The sequence below is a fragment of the Peromyscus eremicus genome, chromosome 4, assembly GCF_949786415.1.
Source record: "Peromyscus eremicus chromosome 4, PerEre_H2_v1, whole genome shotgun sequence".
NCBI lineage: Eukaryota > Metazoa > Chordata > Mammalia > Rodentia > Cricetidae > Peromyscus > Peromyscus eremicus.
The window spans coordinates 21183140-21200829 of record NC_081419.1 but is presented as its reverse complement, the minus strand read 5'-3'; the positions used below and the strand labels follow the sequence as shown (position 1 = coordinate 21200829).

General features: G+C 37.6%; 1 protein-coding gene across 1 annotated transcript in view; it reads left to right on the top strand.

Annotated features, from left to right (window-relative positions):
- The window catches only part of Lrp1b (LDL receptor related protein 1B), a 1617914-nt gene that overhangs the window by 719869 nt on the left and 880355 nt on the right, over nt 1-17690 (top strand). The window contains exon 8 of the mRNA XM_059258831.1: nt 17115-17337. Coding sequence (XP_059114814.1) covers nt 17115-17337 — 223 coding nt within the window. The remainder of the gene's footprint in view (nt 1-17114; nt 17338-17690) is intronic.

The following is a 17690-nucleotide window of genomic DNA, read 5'->3' as shown; positions in this document are numbered from 1 at the left end:
CCACTGGAGTTGTACTGTACCTCTTTACAAACTTTGAGTTTTCTTCTGTGACCTGAAATTCTGTATTAACATGGAATTTCTTAATTTACATAGTGGAAAGCAAAGCTCTCTGAGTTGTGTTATGTCTGCCCCTTCCACAGACGGAAATGGGACCTTTGACAAATCAGTGCTTCTCCAGAAAAGTTAAATCTACTCATAGATGTGTATGTAATGCTATTTACAAGTTCTTATGATTATACCAAACATCTCAACAAAAATTTGTTTGAACCAAAGGCCTTTTCATTTTTGTCAACATAATTGCTTTAAATCTCAGACTTTAAATACTGGTTGAGTAAACTGGGGCAGAAATTCCAAATAATACTTAACTGATTCTTAGAAAAGTAAAAATATTTTATAGATAAAACTTTAAATGAATCCATTAAGATTATAGTTCTTATTTTCAAAATACTTCCATCCTAATCTTGAATCAAAATAATTTAAGTAATCTACATATGATAAATGGGGTTACTTTTCAAAGTTTCATTTAGTCTTCATAAAAGTAACTAATATGAATTAAAGATCTGTCGTTAGTCACTTTTATTAATGATAGCCTTTAGTGGGCATCTATCTCTTTAATATCATTATGTAGATATTTGTGTATATGTATTTGTGTAAATTCTAACTGAAGAGATGGAGTTGTTTTTAAAACCTTTGAATGAGGAAGGATAGATGATAGGAGGGAAGAATCCGAGATTAAGTGGGTTTAGAGCATCATTATTTACAGGGTCATTATCCCGTGTTTAAATATTAAAAAGCTTGTGAGTCAGCTGTGCTCACTTTCATTTAGTAATTTCAAAGCACTTCAGATGTAAGTGCTATCATCTCCACTTACATGTGTGGGAAAACTGAGAATGATCTTGCATGAATTAACCTTTCACAGTGCTTTAGGACATTAGCTATTTCTATCATCCTAATGCTCCAGGAGAGACTCAGCTCTGCAGTAATGTTACTGCTGTCATTTATCAGGTACAGGTCTGTTTTTATTCTTTGACAGTTTCACACATACAGATAATGAATTTTAATTGTTTTCACCCCTGTCCTGTTCTCCTTCCCCTTGCTCTCTTGATGAAATGGTTCTTCCCAACAACTTCTGCTTCTTGTCTCCTTGTGTACGACTAGCTGAATTTAATTAGGGTTGCTTGCCTAAGAATGCATGTTAAGTTATTTATTGGCCATTTCACTAAAAGAAAGTAATACCTTTCCCCAGTCCTTAACTGCCAATAATCCCTTGGAGACCAGTTGGGCCTCCTGAGCCTCTCTCCCAGCTCTGATGAAATGTTGAGAGGTCAAATCCTGTACTGGTCTTGTATAAAACCTTGGTTGTTATTTCCTATGTTTTGTTTGTTTGTTTGTTTTGTTTTGTATCTCACATCCCTGTCCTCTAGCTCTTACATTCTTTCTGCCTCCTCTACAGTGATGTTCCATGAGTCTTGAACGGAGGGCTATTGATGTCTTCTTTAGGAAGGACTCCACCGGCTCTTACTCTTAGTAGTTTAGTCTGTTAGAAGTCTCTTCATTAGCTGTGTTAGTGACTATGATAAAAAGCTTCTCTGATGAATGTTGACAGTAACACAATCGATATGTTTGGATGTAAATATAGAGAAGGCAGTTTCACAAGTCCGTTTGTTAAGCGCAAGTTTCCTCTAAGTGTCTATGACTTCCTTAGCCTTGGACTTTTGACCAAGTTAACTGTGCGAGACAAGTTCCCTCCTATGGAATGGACCTCAAACACAATCAAAAGATTCCCAAGTCTTAGTTATTGTTCTACTGATAAAAGAAATACCATGACCAAGGCAACAAATAGAAGGAATCACTTAATTGGAGGCTTGCTTTACAGTTTCAGAGGGTAGTCCATAATCATTATGGCAGAGAACGTAGTGGCAGGCAGGCAGGTTGATAAAGAAGTAGCTGAGAGTTCACATCTGATCTGCAAGCTGTAGGCTGAGAAAGTGAGGACTGGTATGGGCTTCTGAAACTTTAAAACCTATCCCCAGTAACACAACTGCTCGAATCAGGCCCCACCTACTCCATTAAAGACATACATCCTAATGATTCTCAAACAGTTTCACTAACTGGAGACAAAGCCTTCAAACATGTGCACCTATGGGGGCTATTCTCATTCAAACCACCACACCTCCATTATAATGTCAACTACTGCAGCAGGGGCACATCTTACCTGGACAATCATTACATCAGTTTACAAAGTGCACAGCTTGGTAAGCATACTGACAACATGCCTTTTCTTCCCTCTGCTGCTTGCAGAGCACCTGCTGACACTATAAGCTAGTCAATATGATGGAAGTTTAGTTCCAGCTTTATATTTTTGTGTCATATGATGAAAGTATGTGATGTCTTCAGCAATCGGGGGGGGGGGGCAGAATAATGAAGAGCAAGGGCAATAACTTGTACTGTTTGAGGGCCTTTAATGTACCTCAGTGGTGGACAGCACATAGAGATATAATCCACACCTTGTCTGGGATTTTCATTTAATAAACTGTAACTTGTGGGAAGAGTAATATTCATATATGCAAAATGTTCAAACTCCTTCTTAAATTTGATTTGATATCCTCATTAAATAGTAGGTTTCTATATGTTTTCACACATCCATAGTTTTAGCATCCATTCTCCTCCCAAATTAAACCATTCTACCTGCATTACTCTCTTCTCCGCTTTCATGTCACATATGTTCTACTGACCCCCTTCTCTTCAGGCTCTTTTCTGGGTTTTTTTTTTCACTCTTCATCAAACAGATCTTTTCTTTCTACTTGACCTCTATAGGGACTTCAAATTAAACACATACATTACCCTAATAAAGCAGTAGCTTGGATAGCCCATGGAAAGGAATATACAGCATTCATCTTTCTGGACATTGGTTACCTTACTCCAACATATTATTTTCCACCTCTAAGTGTACAGCATTTTTAATAATACATTATTATTTTATTTATTTCATTTCTTATTACCCATTAGTCAGTTAATGGACATGTAGATTGTTTTCATTTCCTGGCCATCATGTATGGAGAAGCTATGCATGCATATATGCAAGTATCTCTGAAGCAAGAGAAAGAGCCTTTGGGATGGTGTGCAGGAGTACTATTGCTGGGTCATATGACAGATCTATTTTTAGCTCTTTGGGAAAATTCCATACTGCTTTCCATAGTGATTGCATGAGTTGACAGTTATACCAACAGTTGAGCATGTTTATCATCAGTGATATCACTGTTTCTTTTCTGTGGATGAGTGGGACAAATATGTCAAACTTCCTTATTGCATTCTTAGAAATTATAACCTGATTTTCTGAAAATGAATTACTAAACATAGAAGCAACAGAGATCTATTGTCTCTGCAACAAATTGTCTATATTTCTGTCATTACCAGTAACAACACAGTGAACAATTTATTATATTGATTATTTGTGGAGATATGTGTCTTTAAGATAAATTTCTGAAACAGTAATTACAAGTTCAAAGAGCAAATTAATATTTATTTATGTTATATATTATCAAAGTTCCCATCACAATGGTTTTACGGACTTGGAGATTTTTGTGGGGGACACATGATTAGTAAATTCACAAAATTTTAGAATCATTGGTTTGAAACATAGACATCTATCACATTATGAATCCTTGTATCAGAGAAACACAGCTGTATGAACATGTAAATACTGGCATCTATGTCAATATGGCCAAGCATACTTTTATTGATTTATAACTCTAGTGTTTATCCAGCGATCCTTGCCTAGAAGTACCTGATAATAAACAAAATACACATTTTACAAGTTGAGTATGGAAAGCTTTTCCTGAACAAACTTCACTTGATCTTCTTAGTTGCACCAACTCAGTTGGAGTTGGGTGTTATATTTATGCTTAAAACCAAACCTAGATATTTAAATAAAACTATTATCAAAAAGTTATATAGAATTTCTGACTTTTTTCCCTTAGTATATTTTTCCTTCACAGCTGGGTCAATGAACACTGAATAACAATAAAAAAAACATTGTTATGTTTTTACAGTGTGATTTTTGTCTACATAATCATAGGACTTCATAGCAGTGAGATACGACTGCACATTGATGAGATGTGTACACAGGTATAAAACATTAATATGAAAAGCTATGCTCTAGTTAAACATTTTATTTTTGCTACACACTGTGCTCTATCATTTCAAAAGAAGTTAGAAAAGAAATTGACAGCTTGGCTATTTAGTAATTAGTGTAGCAGTGAACCAGATTTGCTTGGCCGTACTCAACTTCATGGATACTTAAGGAGTCACTTCCAAGACAGCCATCTGTGTTATTACAATTCAGAAGAATGCCTGTACAAACCAACGGGGATTCCTTAAGTGTGGAAATGTGGTTCTACCTCTTTGTATATCTCAAACAGCAAATTATGAGTTCTAATATATTGCATCAAATATTTTACTGTTCTTCATGAATAAATATATTTAGCATGAGATTTGAGTCCTGGCATTCCTTAAAACTGTAAGAGTCTTAAGGAAGTACTGCCTTTGGTCATGGAAAGTATTCTACATAGAATATAAACCATATTCTTTGAAGTGAAGGGAAATGCAATTTGAGATCTTATAAGATAGGTAGATTTGAGAAAACTCACAATAAAGTTTAAAAATAAATTTTAGAAGATGAAGGTGTAGCTAAATGATAGGGTGATAACTAAAATGTAAAAAACCGTTGGTTTGATCCTCAGCACAGAAAAAAAAAGGTCTGGGTTGTGAAAAATAATACTGTACTAAAAAACAGCTCCACTCATCCTTATCTCCAATTTTTAAGCATCATGGCCTATTTTGAGTCTCTTCTGTTTCTATCCTTTCTCCCTAAATTAATGCATAATACCAAGATAGAATTTCTGAGTGTACTCTCTAGTATTTTCAGTGTGATCATCTCACAGGAGATGGTATTATAAATTATAAAAACTCAGTTTAGTTATATCTTACTCTGAAGTAAAGAAAGAAACAGAATTTTGCTGGATTACAGAATTAGTTAGTCTAAACCCCTTGAATATAGCGAAGTGTTATTACAAGATGGTATCTGTAAGTTTTAGTCTTTTGGGTGACATATTGCTAAAATGAAAATTGACTGGACAAAAGAGTTTTCAAATCTAACTATGAATAAATACACTGCCTAGTGAAAATTCTTAAAAAGGAATTATGCATGATCTCTGCATCCAGATCCTTCAGTAGTTGGATGAGGTTTCTAGTACGACAATTAGGGTGTTTGGCCATCCCATCACCAGAGTAGGTCAATTCGGACTGTCTCTCGACCATTGCCAGCAGTCTGTTGTGGGGGTATCTTTGTGGATTTCTGTGGGCCTCTCTAGCACTTTGCTTCTTCCTATTCTCATGTGGTCTTCATTTACCATAGTCTCCTATTCCTTGTTCTCCCTCTCTGTTGTTGATCCAGCTGGGATCTCCCGCTCCCCCAAGCTCTCTTTCCCTCGACCCTCGCCCTTCACTACCCCCACTCATGTCCAGGCTATTCATGTAGATCTCATTCCATTTCTCTGTCATTGGGTGATCCCCGTGTCTTTCTTAGGGTCCTGTTTTCCAGGTAGCCTCCCTGGTGATGTGAGTAGCAGGGAGTCCAATTAGCGAGAATGAGGAGGGTTTATATGAGCGAGAATTGTTGAGACCAAGGTTGGATAAAGCACAGGGACAAATAGCCAAACCAACGGAAACACATGAAATATGAACCAATGACTGAGGGGTCACCAACTGGATCAGGCCCTCTGAGTGGGTGAGACAGTTGATTGGCCTGATTTGTTTGGGAGGCATCCAGGCAGTGGCACCGGGTCCTGTGCTCATTGCATGAGTCGGCTGTTTGAAACCTGGGGCCTATGCAGGGTCGCTTGGCTCGGCCTGGGAGGAGGGGACTGGACCTACCTGGACTGAGTCCACCAGGTTGATCTCAGTCTGTGGGGAAGGCTTTGCCCTGGAGGAGATTGGAATGGGAGGCGGGCTGGGGGGAAGGTGAGGGGGGCATGAGGGGGGAGAGCAAGGGAATCTGTGCCTGTATGTAGAACTTAATTGTATTGCAAAATAAAAATTAAAAAAAAAAAAAGAATAATGATGACCTGTAAAAAAAAAAAAAAAATACTAGATCAAAGAAAGAATGTAAAGCTGAATGAACCAATAGTTAAGCATCCTAAGGACATGAGTGATACATCTGCTTTCTCTGAGAGGGATAAGTGGCATGTGGTAGATAGTAGAAGAATGCTGTGATGCAACTTTGACTTTTAAAGGCTCACTATGACAGTTTATTATAATATATATTATTGCCAAAATCGTATTGTAAGACATGTCACAATTTTCTTTGAAAAGAACATTATTTTACAAAAGTTAAACCTTATTATAAATGTATTAAAGAAACAGGAATTAGCTAGTTTTTTCTTCTACTAATGTTTATATATCTCAAATAAATCACTGTGATAATTTAAAAAAAAAAAAAGGAATTATGCAAAAGAGCAATGTAAATATATAGAGCCAACCAATAATTTATTACTAATGATTGGTTCTCAAGTAGAATTACAGTTAGCTATGCTAGATAATATGGAAAACTTATTTCTCTGTACTAGAATCACATAAACCACTTTCTAGACCTTCTAACCTAATTTTAAATCTCAGGCATATATTTTATTATCTCAATACAAAAAAGTCAGTCCCCAAATTGAGGAATATATGGATATATACAGCATATCTTCTCTTAATAGGTTTTATACATGTGTATGCATATATCTATTTTATGCAAACAACATATAGACTAATATTAGTCAAACAATTACAAAATACCATAATATTTTGTCAGGTTGATTGAATGGATATTTGAAAAACTGCAAAGATCAGAAGTTAACATTTAAATTAATAAGCGAAGCCACATATTGAAATAGCATAGCAGAAACTATTTTTTAAGCTGAGGACAGAATATAAGTAGTTCAGAAAGAAGACAATGCTTGACTATTAAAAGACAAGACATTTGAAAAAACAGAAGGATGCTGCCATCTTATTGGAGAGGTGTCAGAGTTGGACAGATACTACTAGATGTAGCTAGTGATTTAGTTGAGAGCAGATCATGCTCATCACTTTTGGCTATGTTAAAAATGTGAGTTTTATACTGATTGATGCTAGCAGCTACTAGGAGATATTATAATACATGTCACACTTTTATTTTGATGGTATCTTGTTGATTACTGTGAAAACAAAGAGGAGAAACATGTTGGTTAGAGTTCTGTTACTCCTTTTATTTGGCTGGGGGGTAGGGGGTGATGAGACAGGGTTTCTCTGTATAGTGGTACTAGCTGTCCTGGAACTTGCTTTGTAGACTAGGCTGGCCTTGAGTTCAGAGATCCTCCTGCCTCTGCTTGCCAAAGGTGGGATTTTTTTAATCCCAGTGATGATATTAAAGGCATACAACACCATGCCTGACAAGTTCTGTTATTTAAATTGTATCTGAAATTTAGTTGAAAGTGAGAAGCTGAAGATGCAGTGGGAAGGAGAGTTGTGATTAGATCTCGAGGAAGAGAAGGTGTGCATCCTTGTCCTGCACTGTGGTCAATGGAAGGAAGATATTCTCTTCTTACTGCAGCAGGATGGAGAGAGAGTGACATAGGTGAGGCTTAAGGAAACAGGGAAATGTTTTTTAATGTGTCCAGTCACAGAAGCAGAACGATGGAAAATAATCCTTCCGTGGTGGACAGGAATGCAATGGATAAAGGAGCTGGCACAAAAAGGATGAAGGAATGAGGAAGGAATAAAGAAGACTGGATGTAAGGGAGATAGTCCAAAAACTCAGTGGGTACAACGTCTCAGTGTCCAAGAACTACTGCACTGGGAACCCTCAGGGAATACTGAGCAACTAGATGCAAAGTGAGATGTCCTGTGGTGAATGAGTGAAGGCATCAATGGTGTTTAGAGAGGCTACTGTGTGCTAGCTACTCAATGTGTCTCTGTGACAAAGTGACTGATAAAAGCAACTCAAGGAATAGCGTATTTCAGCTAGCAGTTTGAGTGGCAGTCCATCCTGGTAAGAAAGGCATGAAGACAGGTAGGAGCATGAGACAACTGGTCACACTTCATCTACATTCAACGGCAGAGAGAAAGATGAATGCTAACATAACCCACAGGATGAGCCTCCATTCATGATGGCTCTCCAAATTTCAATTAACCTAGTCTAGAAATTCCTTTACATACAGAGCTTTTTTAAAAGACAGGTTTAAAGTCAATATTAAGCATCACATTTCCATTCCAGTAATACCATCTATTTATTCCACTGTGATTTGTGCTCCACATATCCTGAGAATGGAAGACCATAGTCAAAAAAAGAGGACTAAGGAACAAAAGACAAATGTTTGGAACAATTATTCTGCAAATATCAGAGTATTGATTCCATGGGTTGAAGGGCCCAATAAGACAGATAGGTAGTTGTAGAAATCTAAATAATGAAGAAGAATCTGAAAGTTCTAGATGTTCCTTTGGGATGGCTACTGTCAGTAATGCAGACAATGTGTGAGACTTATCCAGAGATTTTACAAAAGGAGACTTCAGTTACATTCAAAGATTAATGACTGGCTAGTGGTAAAAATGTTAGTCCACTGTGAAGCCATGGACCATGTGAAGGAACATAAACCAAGTGGTTCAAAGAGAAAAGCGAGGTGGAGGAAGAAGGGAAAGTTGTGATGATGTACAAGTTAAGTTGAGCCCAGCTTCTCTGGCTGATGGCTGATGGCTTCCTTTCTAGCCTCAGGAAAGCAGGTAAGTGAGCAGCGCTTCTCCTTCTGTGACCTAGCCTGTCAGCCATCACTGAAATACGCGGTCCTACAGACAAGGAGGAGATTACTTGAATAATGCAACACGTGACTCCACTTTGTAGCTGGAGAATTTTTCTCCAGCTCCCACCGCCAAGTCCCGTCAGTCCCAGAGCCCACTTATAAAATAAACACACAGACTCTTACATTATTTAAACTGCTTGGCCATTAGCTCAGGCCTATCATTGTCTAGCTCTCACTCTTATATTCAGCCCATTTCTATTAATCTTTACTTTGCCATGTGGCTCGTGGCTTACTGGTACTTTACGTTTTTCTTGTCCTGGCGGCAGCTCCAGGCAGTCTCTCCCTTCCCTTCCTGTTCCCTCAATTCTCTTCTCTGTTAGTCCCACCTATACTTCCTGTCTGGCTATTGGCCAATCAGAGTTTATTTACATATAGTGATATCCACAGCACCACTTCCTCCTATTTTTATCCCATTCTTTTAAAATGGCAAGCTTATTATTTGCTGAATAACTGGCTCTGGAATTATAGGAAATGAAAGTCAGATTGAAGGTAGATTCATACATGATTTTAAAAAGATGATCTACAGGCATTATTGGTTTGAAGTCAGGAACTCTTAAGACTCAAACTGAGATCCTCTCAATCACTGGACATGTGTTCTACTGCTGAGCTATAAACCCAAATTTCATGTTACTTTTTGAAACAGGGCCCTACTAAATTGCTGAGCCTGTCCTTGAATTCATTCTGAGCCGCTACAAGCCTCAAAGTTAATATTTTCTTACCCCAGCTTCCTGAGTAACTATGACTACAGGCTTGACACACACACAAATAAATTTTATTTTTAAACAAATTATTGTTTACTATATAAAGTCTGCTTTATGTTTTCATGGAAGGCAAGAAAGATTTCAGATACCCTCTACATTTTTAAAGTTATTTTCTTTTTATGTAAGAGTTGAGTGTTGGATGGAATGATATAAGGTTTATATGTAACTCTTAAAATGATTCAGACTCTAGTGTCAGCCCTTCAAAACACTGCTTCCCAAATCATAATATGACGCTTACTCTGTCAACATTTTACAAAGAGTCTTCTGAATCTCTGGGCTCATCAAGCATTATAATGGATTAGCCAGGGCATGCTGGTTTCTGCTATGGACCAGCATCTTTCTGCATCTTTTTTTTTTTTTTTTTTTTTTTTTTTGGTTTTTCGAGACAGGGTTTCTCTGTGTAGCTTTGCTCCTTTCCTGGAACTCGCTTTGGAGACCAGGCTGGCCTCAAACTCACAGAGATCCACCTGGCTCTGCCTCCCAAGTGCTGGGATTAAAGGCGTGCGCCACCACCGCCCTCTTTCTGCATCTTAATCCTGCTCAAAGAAATAGAAAATTGTCATGGAGGCATAGATAATGTCTTGTGTCTCCAGGTCAAAAGCCAGAGGCTGGGGTGGGCCCCGAGGCCTGAAAACATGGAAACCATGTTCTCTCCTTCCTCTTCTCTGTCTCCTGCTGTATGCACAGGCTCCAGGATTGCTTTTTCCTTCTGGCCCACACTGCCTGTTCACTTGACCTATTACAGCACTGCCCATTGGGCGGACACTACACCTATTGGTTTAAATTACTGGGAGAGAAGGTCCTAATGACTCTGCAAACCCTAACCTATCATTGTGTGTTCATGGTGAACTACTCTTCAAAGGGGCAGGGTATGCTGCTATTAAAGCCTTGCCTATACAGCTGAGACCCTCAAGAACGCTCTTAGAGGGGCAACATTTTGCAGATGAGTGTGGAGAACAGACCAGCCTTACTGCCCACCATATCCAATGCACAGACACTTTGGGGGAAATTATTAGGAGAAATGTTTTCAGAATCCAGACATGCTGGCTGAAAGTGGGAGCCTGTATGTCAAGTTTAATTTTTGTGTGTTTATGTATAGACTGAAAACCAAGGACAACAGAGGTTTCACAAACAACAGAAGCGAAAACGTCAAACAAGTAAAAATCAATAAATAACTGTCTTGCAGGCTTAGCTAGACAGAGAGAATAGTTTAATTGTTTATCTTCCAGAAGCTTAAATAGCAAGAGCTAATGGAATTTGAATTTTAACCTCTTGTAAGAGAGACTCATTACCCTTTCAGATTCACTACTACATTTGAGAATTGTGTTAAATATTTAATATTCTTACTTTAATTCTGAGTACACTTTAATTACTCTAGATAATGTGGAAAATTGCTTTCTTGTTCAAATTTATATATATAATGGAAGAAAAATATAAAATTGTATTACAAATGATGCTCTTTGGATAGCACTAAATTACTATAAAAATGAATATAGAATTAAGTTCTCAGTATAATACTTTCAAAGAAATTATATATCATTTTGCTGAAATGGAAACAATTGAGTTACCATCATTAATACATGATTATGAGACATGGAGTGTTGCCTGGGCCATGATCAGAGCACTATAGATATTCTCAGGTCTGGCATATTTGGACTCTAGTTTTGCATCCACCTTCTTAGGGATTCCTGTTGTGAATATTGTTATGTGAAATGCCTTGTACTGGAACATCAATTGTCTAGAGTTAAAGTGACTGGTCTTGAGCAATTTTGAGAACTATAAACTCTCTTACCTTCTTCCACCTCCATCATTATCTTCTGACTGAAGCTAAGAGGGAAGAACAAAATGACACGAAAGCCTGGTTGCAATGCACCTACAGGGCCTGTGTCCTTCTGCACAGAGCTTGGCAGCGCTGTGGCAGCAGACACCACGGGCCAAAGTAATTCTTAGACTTATCACCAAACAACAAAAAACAAACAAGCAAACAAAACCACCCCCATGCAAAAAAAAAAAAGCAAAAAACTTGTTTTAAGGTGTTATGTGTGACAATTACTTTGCTTTAATATTAAGGGGTGATTGAGGTCCTGTCTGTAAACACAATACTCTATCACTACCTGCACAGTTCCTCAGGAACTTTTAATCTTTGTTGCAAAAGCTTACCAATGGTTATCAAATTTCCTGCTACCCTCCACTAAGTCAAATATACACGTCTATAGTAAAGCAAGACTGAATATGCATTCAATAAGATGTCAGAGTGAAATGGTTCACCATATGTGATGTGATAATGAATCTGAAATGATAAACTTCTCTTCACTGGAGGGGCAGAGATACAAGAACTGTGAACTAGATGAGTAGCTGAAAGCCCTCCAAAACAACCCTTTCTTTATTAGTTAAACATCTTAGAAACAGATAACACGTAGAATATTAATTTATTTTAGTCTGAGATTTGATGATAGTGAAAATAGAAAACTAGAAGGACATTCAAATGAAATGTAGCACAATAAAAGAGTGCTCTGGATGCTATTGTTTATTTAGGGTGTGTAATAGTATAGAAAAAAAGATTGCTAGCACAGATATGAAGACCAGGAGGACAAATGCGGAACTGAAGTTCTAAGTGAGTAGGGAGGGCATAGAGCAGGACAGGGCTGGTCTCTATGAAACAGTATAAAACCAGTGGTTTTCAACCTTCCAAATGCTGGGACCCTTTAATAGAGTTCCTCATGTTGTGGTGACCCCCAACCACAAAGTTATTTCAGTGGTTACTTCATAACTGTAATTTTGCTACTGTTACAAATCATAATGTAAATATCTGTGTTTTCTGATGATCTTTGGGGGTCATAACCCACAGATTGAGAACCACTGTACGAACTAACAGGTGATTTCTATGCAAATCTGTGCTGTGTGGAGGCTGCAGAGGAGGGTGACTGGGGAGGATCCCTGAAATGAAGACTGGGGACTCTCAAAATCAAGAGTTAACTATTCAGGGCTAGAAAAATCAATCAGCAATTAAGAGCACAAACTGCTCTTCCAGAGGAACAGAGTTTAGTTCCCAATGGCTTGTTACCACCTGTCACTCCAGCTGCAGGGGAAACAACCTCCTCCCCTGGCCTTCAGGGTTACTGTACTCATTTCCACTAACCCACACATATAGACACAAAATTAAAATAAAAGTAAAATTTTTTAATAAAGGCTTAGCGTTCTGAAAAACATGGGAAAAAAAGATGAAATTGAATTCCAAAAGCCATTTCTGTTTACTTTTTATACAACTTCTGGAGCGGGCTGTAGGCTTTCTTCTTGTTCTAAGTCCAAAGTCCAATAACAACAAAGGATGGAACTATCATATTTCAGATCAAAAGGCATAGCTTAATCTAATTAGTAGAAAAATCAGGCAACTCCAAATATTCCAAGTAACTCTCTGCTGCTTAGAAATGTTAGCACCACCAACAAAGAAAGGCCTGATGGATAAACTGTTTCAAAGGACCAGTGAGAGGAGGACCAGCTCTGGCCTGCATTCTGAATGACAGAAATCATTATGGGAAATATTAGTGAGCCATGCAAGGAGGAAAGCTGTTGTAACTCCATCATTCAGGCAAACTACCAGTTCAACATCAGCTTGGGCTACAGAATGAGTTCCTATCTTACAAAGCAAACAAACCAACAAACCAAAGGTTGTATGATGTATGTTGGTTAAAATAGTGACTATGACAGGTGCACTGTGGTTATGAGACCAAGCACTTGTTCTTAAGAGGTATGAAGTGAAGTATTAGCTGGAAAGGGTCACAACGTGTGTCATAGCCTCCAATGATCCAGATTCCAGGACAAACAGCTAGGGAATACATTTTGAAGAAATGGTGCATCCAAACATGGACCACAGCCAGTAATAATTCTACTATATGTAAAATTTTTGCTTAAATTTGAAATTCCTTTAAAATAATGAGACCAAAAAAAAATGGCATGAGGTTCATGCTGTGTTTCTGGCCATGGTAAATTATGCACATTGAACATCTTTCATCCTTAAATGAAAATAATGTTACTTCTATGTGGTAATGTCTGAAGATAATAGAATAATGTGGACAGTGTAATAGTATTTACTTTGGCTAAGAGTCAGGGAAATATAGGAATGAAAGATGACATTTTGCCTAGAGAACAATTTAGCTTTTATTTTACAATAATTATAGAGGTATATTTCAGTTAAAATAGTTTCTCATGTAGCCCTGGTTAACCCAAAATGTGCTGTATAGTAGAGGATGACCTGGAATTCCTGATCCTCTACTTCCAATTTCTGGAATTACAGCAGGTGTGTGCCACTGTGCCTGGTCTTAGCTTTATCTTTAACATGAAGTGTTACAGTAAAATTAGGCAAAAATGAAAGTGGGCAGCAACAGAGCATGTTTGCTATGGTGGTACAGACTTGTATCAAATGCTGTGGCCAGGAAGCCATCTTTGAGAACTCCTTCTGTATTAGTTATTTCTGTTTATGATAGAAGATCATGACAAAAAGCAACTTACCAAAGAGAAAGCTCATTTTGGCTCATGGTTCCAGCAAGTCTGTCTGTAATGGACAGATAGGCACAGCAACAGATAGCCAGAGCAGGAAGCTGAAGGATCTCATTTTTAACTGGACACACAAAGAGAAATGAAATTGGAAGTGGGGTGAGGCCATAAGCTCTCAAAGCCTGCACTCAGTGACATATGTCCTCCACCAAGGCTCCACCTGCTAAGGATCCCATCACCCCCCTAGACAGTACAACCAACATGGGACCAAGTGCTCAAGAATTTCAACCTGTGGGAAATGTTTCTCATTCAAAGTCATAATGGCTCCGTTTTTTTAGATTCCAGTTAAATGTGACCATATGACTATAGCACACCATATCCAGGGAGGTTCAATTTAGTGTAAAAAACAATTATCAGTGTTCCTTGGGTATAAAATATTCTACAATGGGCTAGTAGTGAGTACAGAAATAAGTTCTTTACTCTTCTAGTTCAGCTCTATTTTACATATCCCAAACCCTCCTGTTTTCTTTACTCTTTCACTGAAACAGTAAAATTTTAGTAAATCACACTACAAATATATAGTAAATCATATATATATATATATATATTCATATATATATAGTGTATATACTATATATAGTAAATTACAAACACACACACACACACGTAAAATTTACCTCAGGAGTGGGTGAAATTTTGTCTAGAGTTAATATAACCAGGCTTATTATGATGTTGAACATATCTGTAAATCACTTGTCTTATTCCTGAAGTTGTAGTTCAATACTATGGAAAAAATTGTAGAATTATTTGTGTGTTGTCCATTATAACCTAATTTGTATCAATAAATTAGTCTTCATCGAAATACCAGCCTTACTTATACTTTAACAAATATCAAATTCAATGGCCTCCTCTTGAAGGATACCTTCATTTGTGAAGTTTGACTCTGCCAACCATTCTTATCCTTCTTCCTGGAGTGTTTCTCTCACACATCTAGCAATGTCTGCTTTCTCTGACCTCCTATCTCTCCTGACCTCTGAACTCTTCTGTCCTCTGTTCTCCAACTCAAGGCTTCAGATAAGTCTTCATTACCAGACTGGTCTTTGCTCTTTTTTTGTTAGTTTGTTTTTTTTCTATGCGTTTTAGATTTATTTTATTTTATTTTATATTTTATTTTATGTGTCTAAGTGTTTTGCCTATATGTATGTCTTTGACTGGTGCCTGTGGACGTTGGAAGAGGCCATCAGATACCACGGAACTGGTGTTGTACACTGGTGTTGAACACTGAACTCAGGTCACCATGAAAGAGCACCAAGTGCTCTTAGCCAGCCCGCACTGCTCTTCTGTCTCAACTGCTGAGCAATATGGCTTCACTTCATATCTATACAGTCTCTGGGTATCACACAGTCCATGTTGTACCAAGCTTCTGCCACCCTCAGTACCTACAAAATAACAAGTTCTCTTCACCTACATGAAATGAAATAATTTGAAATGGGAAGCAGACAAATTAGAAGATTTATGTCATGGGATAGACCTCCTATAACAATAGCAGACACTGTTCTGCTTAGAACATATGAGGGTAGGGCTCATTATGTATTTCCTTACTGTATTTTCTATAAGAAAACAAAAGTACTCCTAATGGAAATTTAACTTGGGTGAGCTATAATCAAATTGGCTAAGACTGAGGAAGGGTGGGGATATCACAAGGGTGCAGGGAACAGAAAGGGAAATACAGACAAAGAGAGAAGATGATCCTGGAATATATTTAGGCCTTTTTATTTGTCCTTCACTGAAACAGAAAGCTGCCTCTCTGGACTGTCACTTGAAATGTTTAACTTGCTGAGATACTACTATCTTTCAAGAACTCATAAAGAAACTGGCTCCCATTAGTGCAGAACACTATACATTAATGTTTAAAAGCCTCCCATGCAGAAAGAACTAAGTTAAAATTACAGCTTAAATACTACTTTTTAGCTTGAAAGAGACCTCATTGTGTTAGATAATTCAAGAATGTTCAAGAAAAGTAACTAAAAACTAATTCTCCAAGTTTGTAAAATTCAATATTCTATACTCCAGGCAATCTTCATATTGCTCAGTCACTGTAAATTAGATTATTCTTGAGATTATATTTAAGTCAAGGCAAGATGGTCTTCTCTTTACAAATGCAATTAAGTCTCATGAGTGGAAATCTTGTTAACTATTGTCAGGATAATTGAAATTGATTTGTGTTTACTAAACATTGTGAATACTAATCAAATATTAAACACTCAAGTGTTCCAGGTGCATTTAAACCTTTGGCAGTCTCAGAACTGCTTGAAGAGATTTCTTGTCCCAGAAGTGAGCATTTTGTTTCAGCATTTTCTTCAAAATATATTAAGAGAAGTAGAGAGGTATCCTTCATTTCCTGCATTCAATTCTCAGAGTTGGGAAGCATGTGGACTAGGTCTGGGGATCACGTTCTTTGTGTTTTATTTCCAGTGCTGCAAATAGCAAGTCGACTCTTTTTCCCTGCTTCATTCCATTCCCGGTTTGCTGTTCTCTGCTCCTCACAACATTGCAGAGCTTCACAGGATTGGTTTTATAGGAGACAAATATTACCAGCAATTTGGAAATCAGGTTGGGGATAATGTCTGATGCCTCACATGCCCTGGCCTGGTGACTTGGCTTTGCTTCAGTGGCTTGTCCTTAATGGGATGGATGCACTAGCTCTATGAGGCTTAAAGAAACTCTGCTGATACAAAAATAAACCCACTACAGTCATTGGTTTTGAGAAAATTTTACAGTTGTTGCTTAACCTGCTCCCTTATGCCCTGCAATATTCATTAGCAGATTCCTGTTTATGGCTGATATTATATGGAAATGGTTATGGGAAGCTAGCAGATGTAACTACTGAAATAAATTAGTAGGAAAGTTCTGCTTTTTACAGATGGCTCTATAAAATACGCTTTTTCTCCCTTCGTCTTAACATTTATCTTTCTTTCAACAGAAAACTTTTCTTTACTGACTATGGGGACATTCCCAAAGTAGAGAGATGTGACATGGATGGGATGAACAGAACAAGGATAGTTTATTCCAAGGCAGAACAGCCAGCTGCCCTGGCACTGGACCTCGTCAACAGATTGGTTTATTGGGTAGATCTCTACCTGGACTATGTGGGAGTAGTCGACTACCAAGGAAAAAACAGGCATACTCTTGTTCAAGGTAGACAAGTAAGTACAATTTTGTTAGAAAAATGCAGCTACCATAATAAACTGAATATATGGTACTCTTCTAAAGATTAAAACTTGTAGCATTGAAAATACCTTAAAGATAAGATTTAATGGCTCACAAACTTAACATGCATATTTTATTTGGGAGGATGTTCTAGTCACAGTGATACTAGGATATGCCTATTAAATTTGTCAGGTTCCACTAAGGGAACATCATGGAAGTGTGTGTGTGTGTGTGTGTGTGTGTGTGTGTGTGTGTGTGTGTGTGTGTGAAGGGGATTTACTAGAGCTGCTTATAGTCTGTGGTCTGGTTAGTACAACAATGATTGTTTCCTGATGGAAAGGCAAAGAAT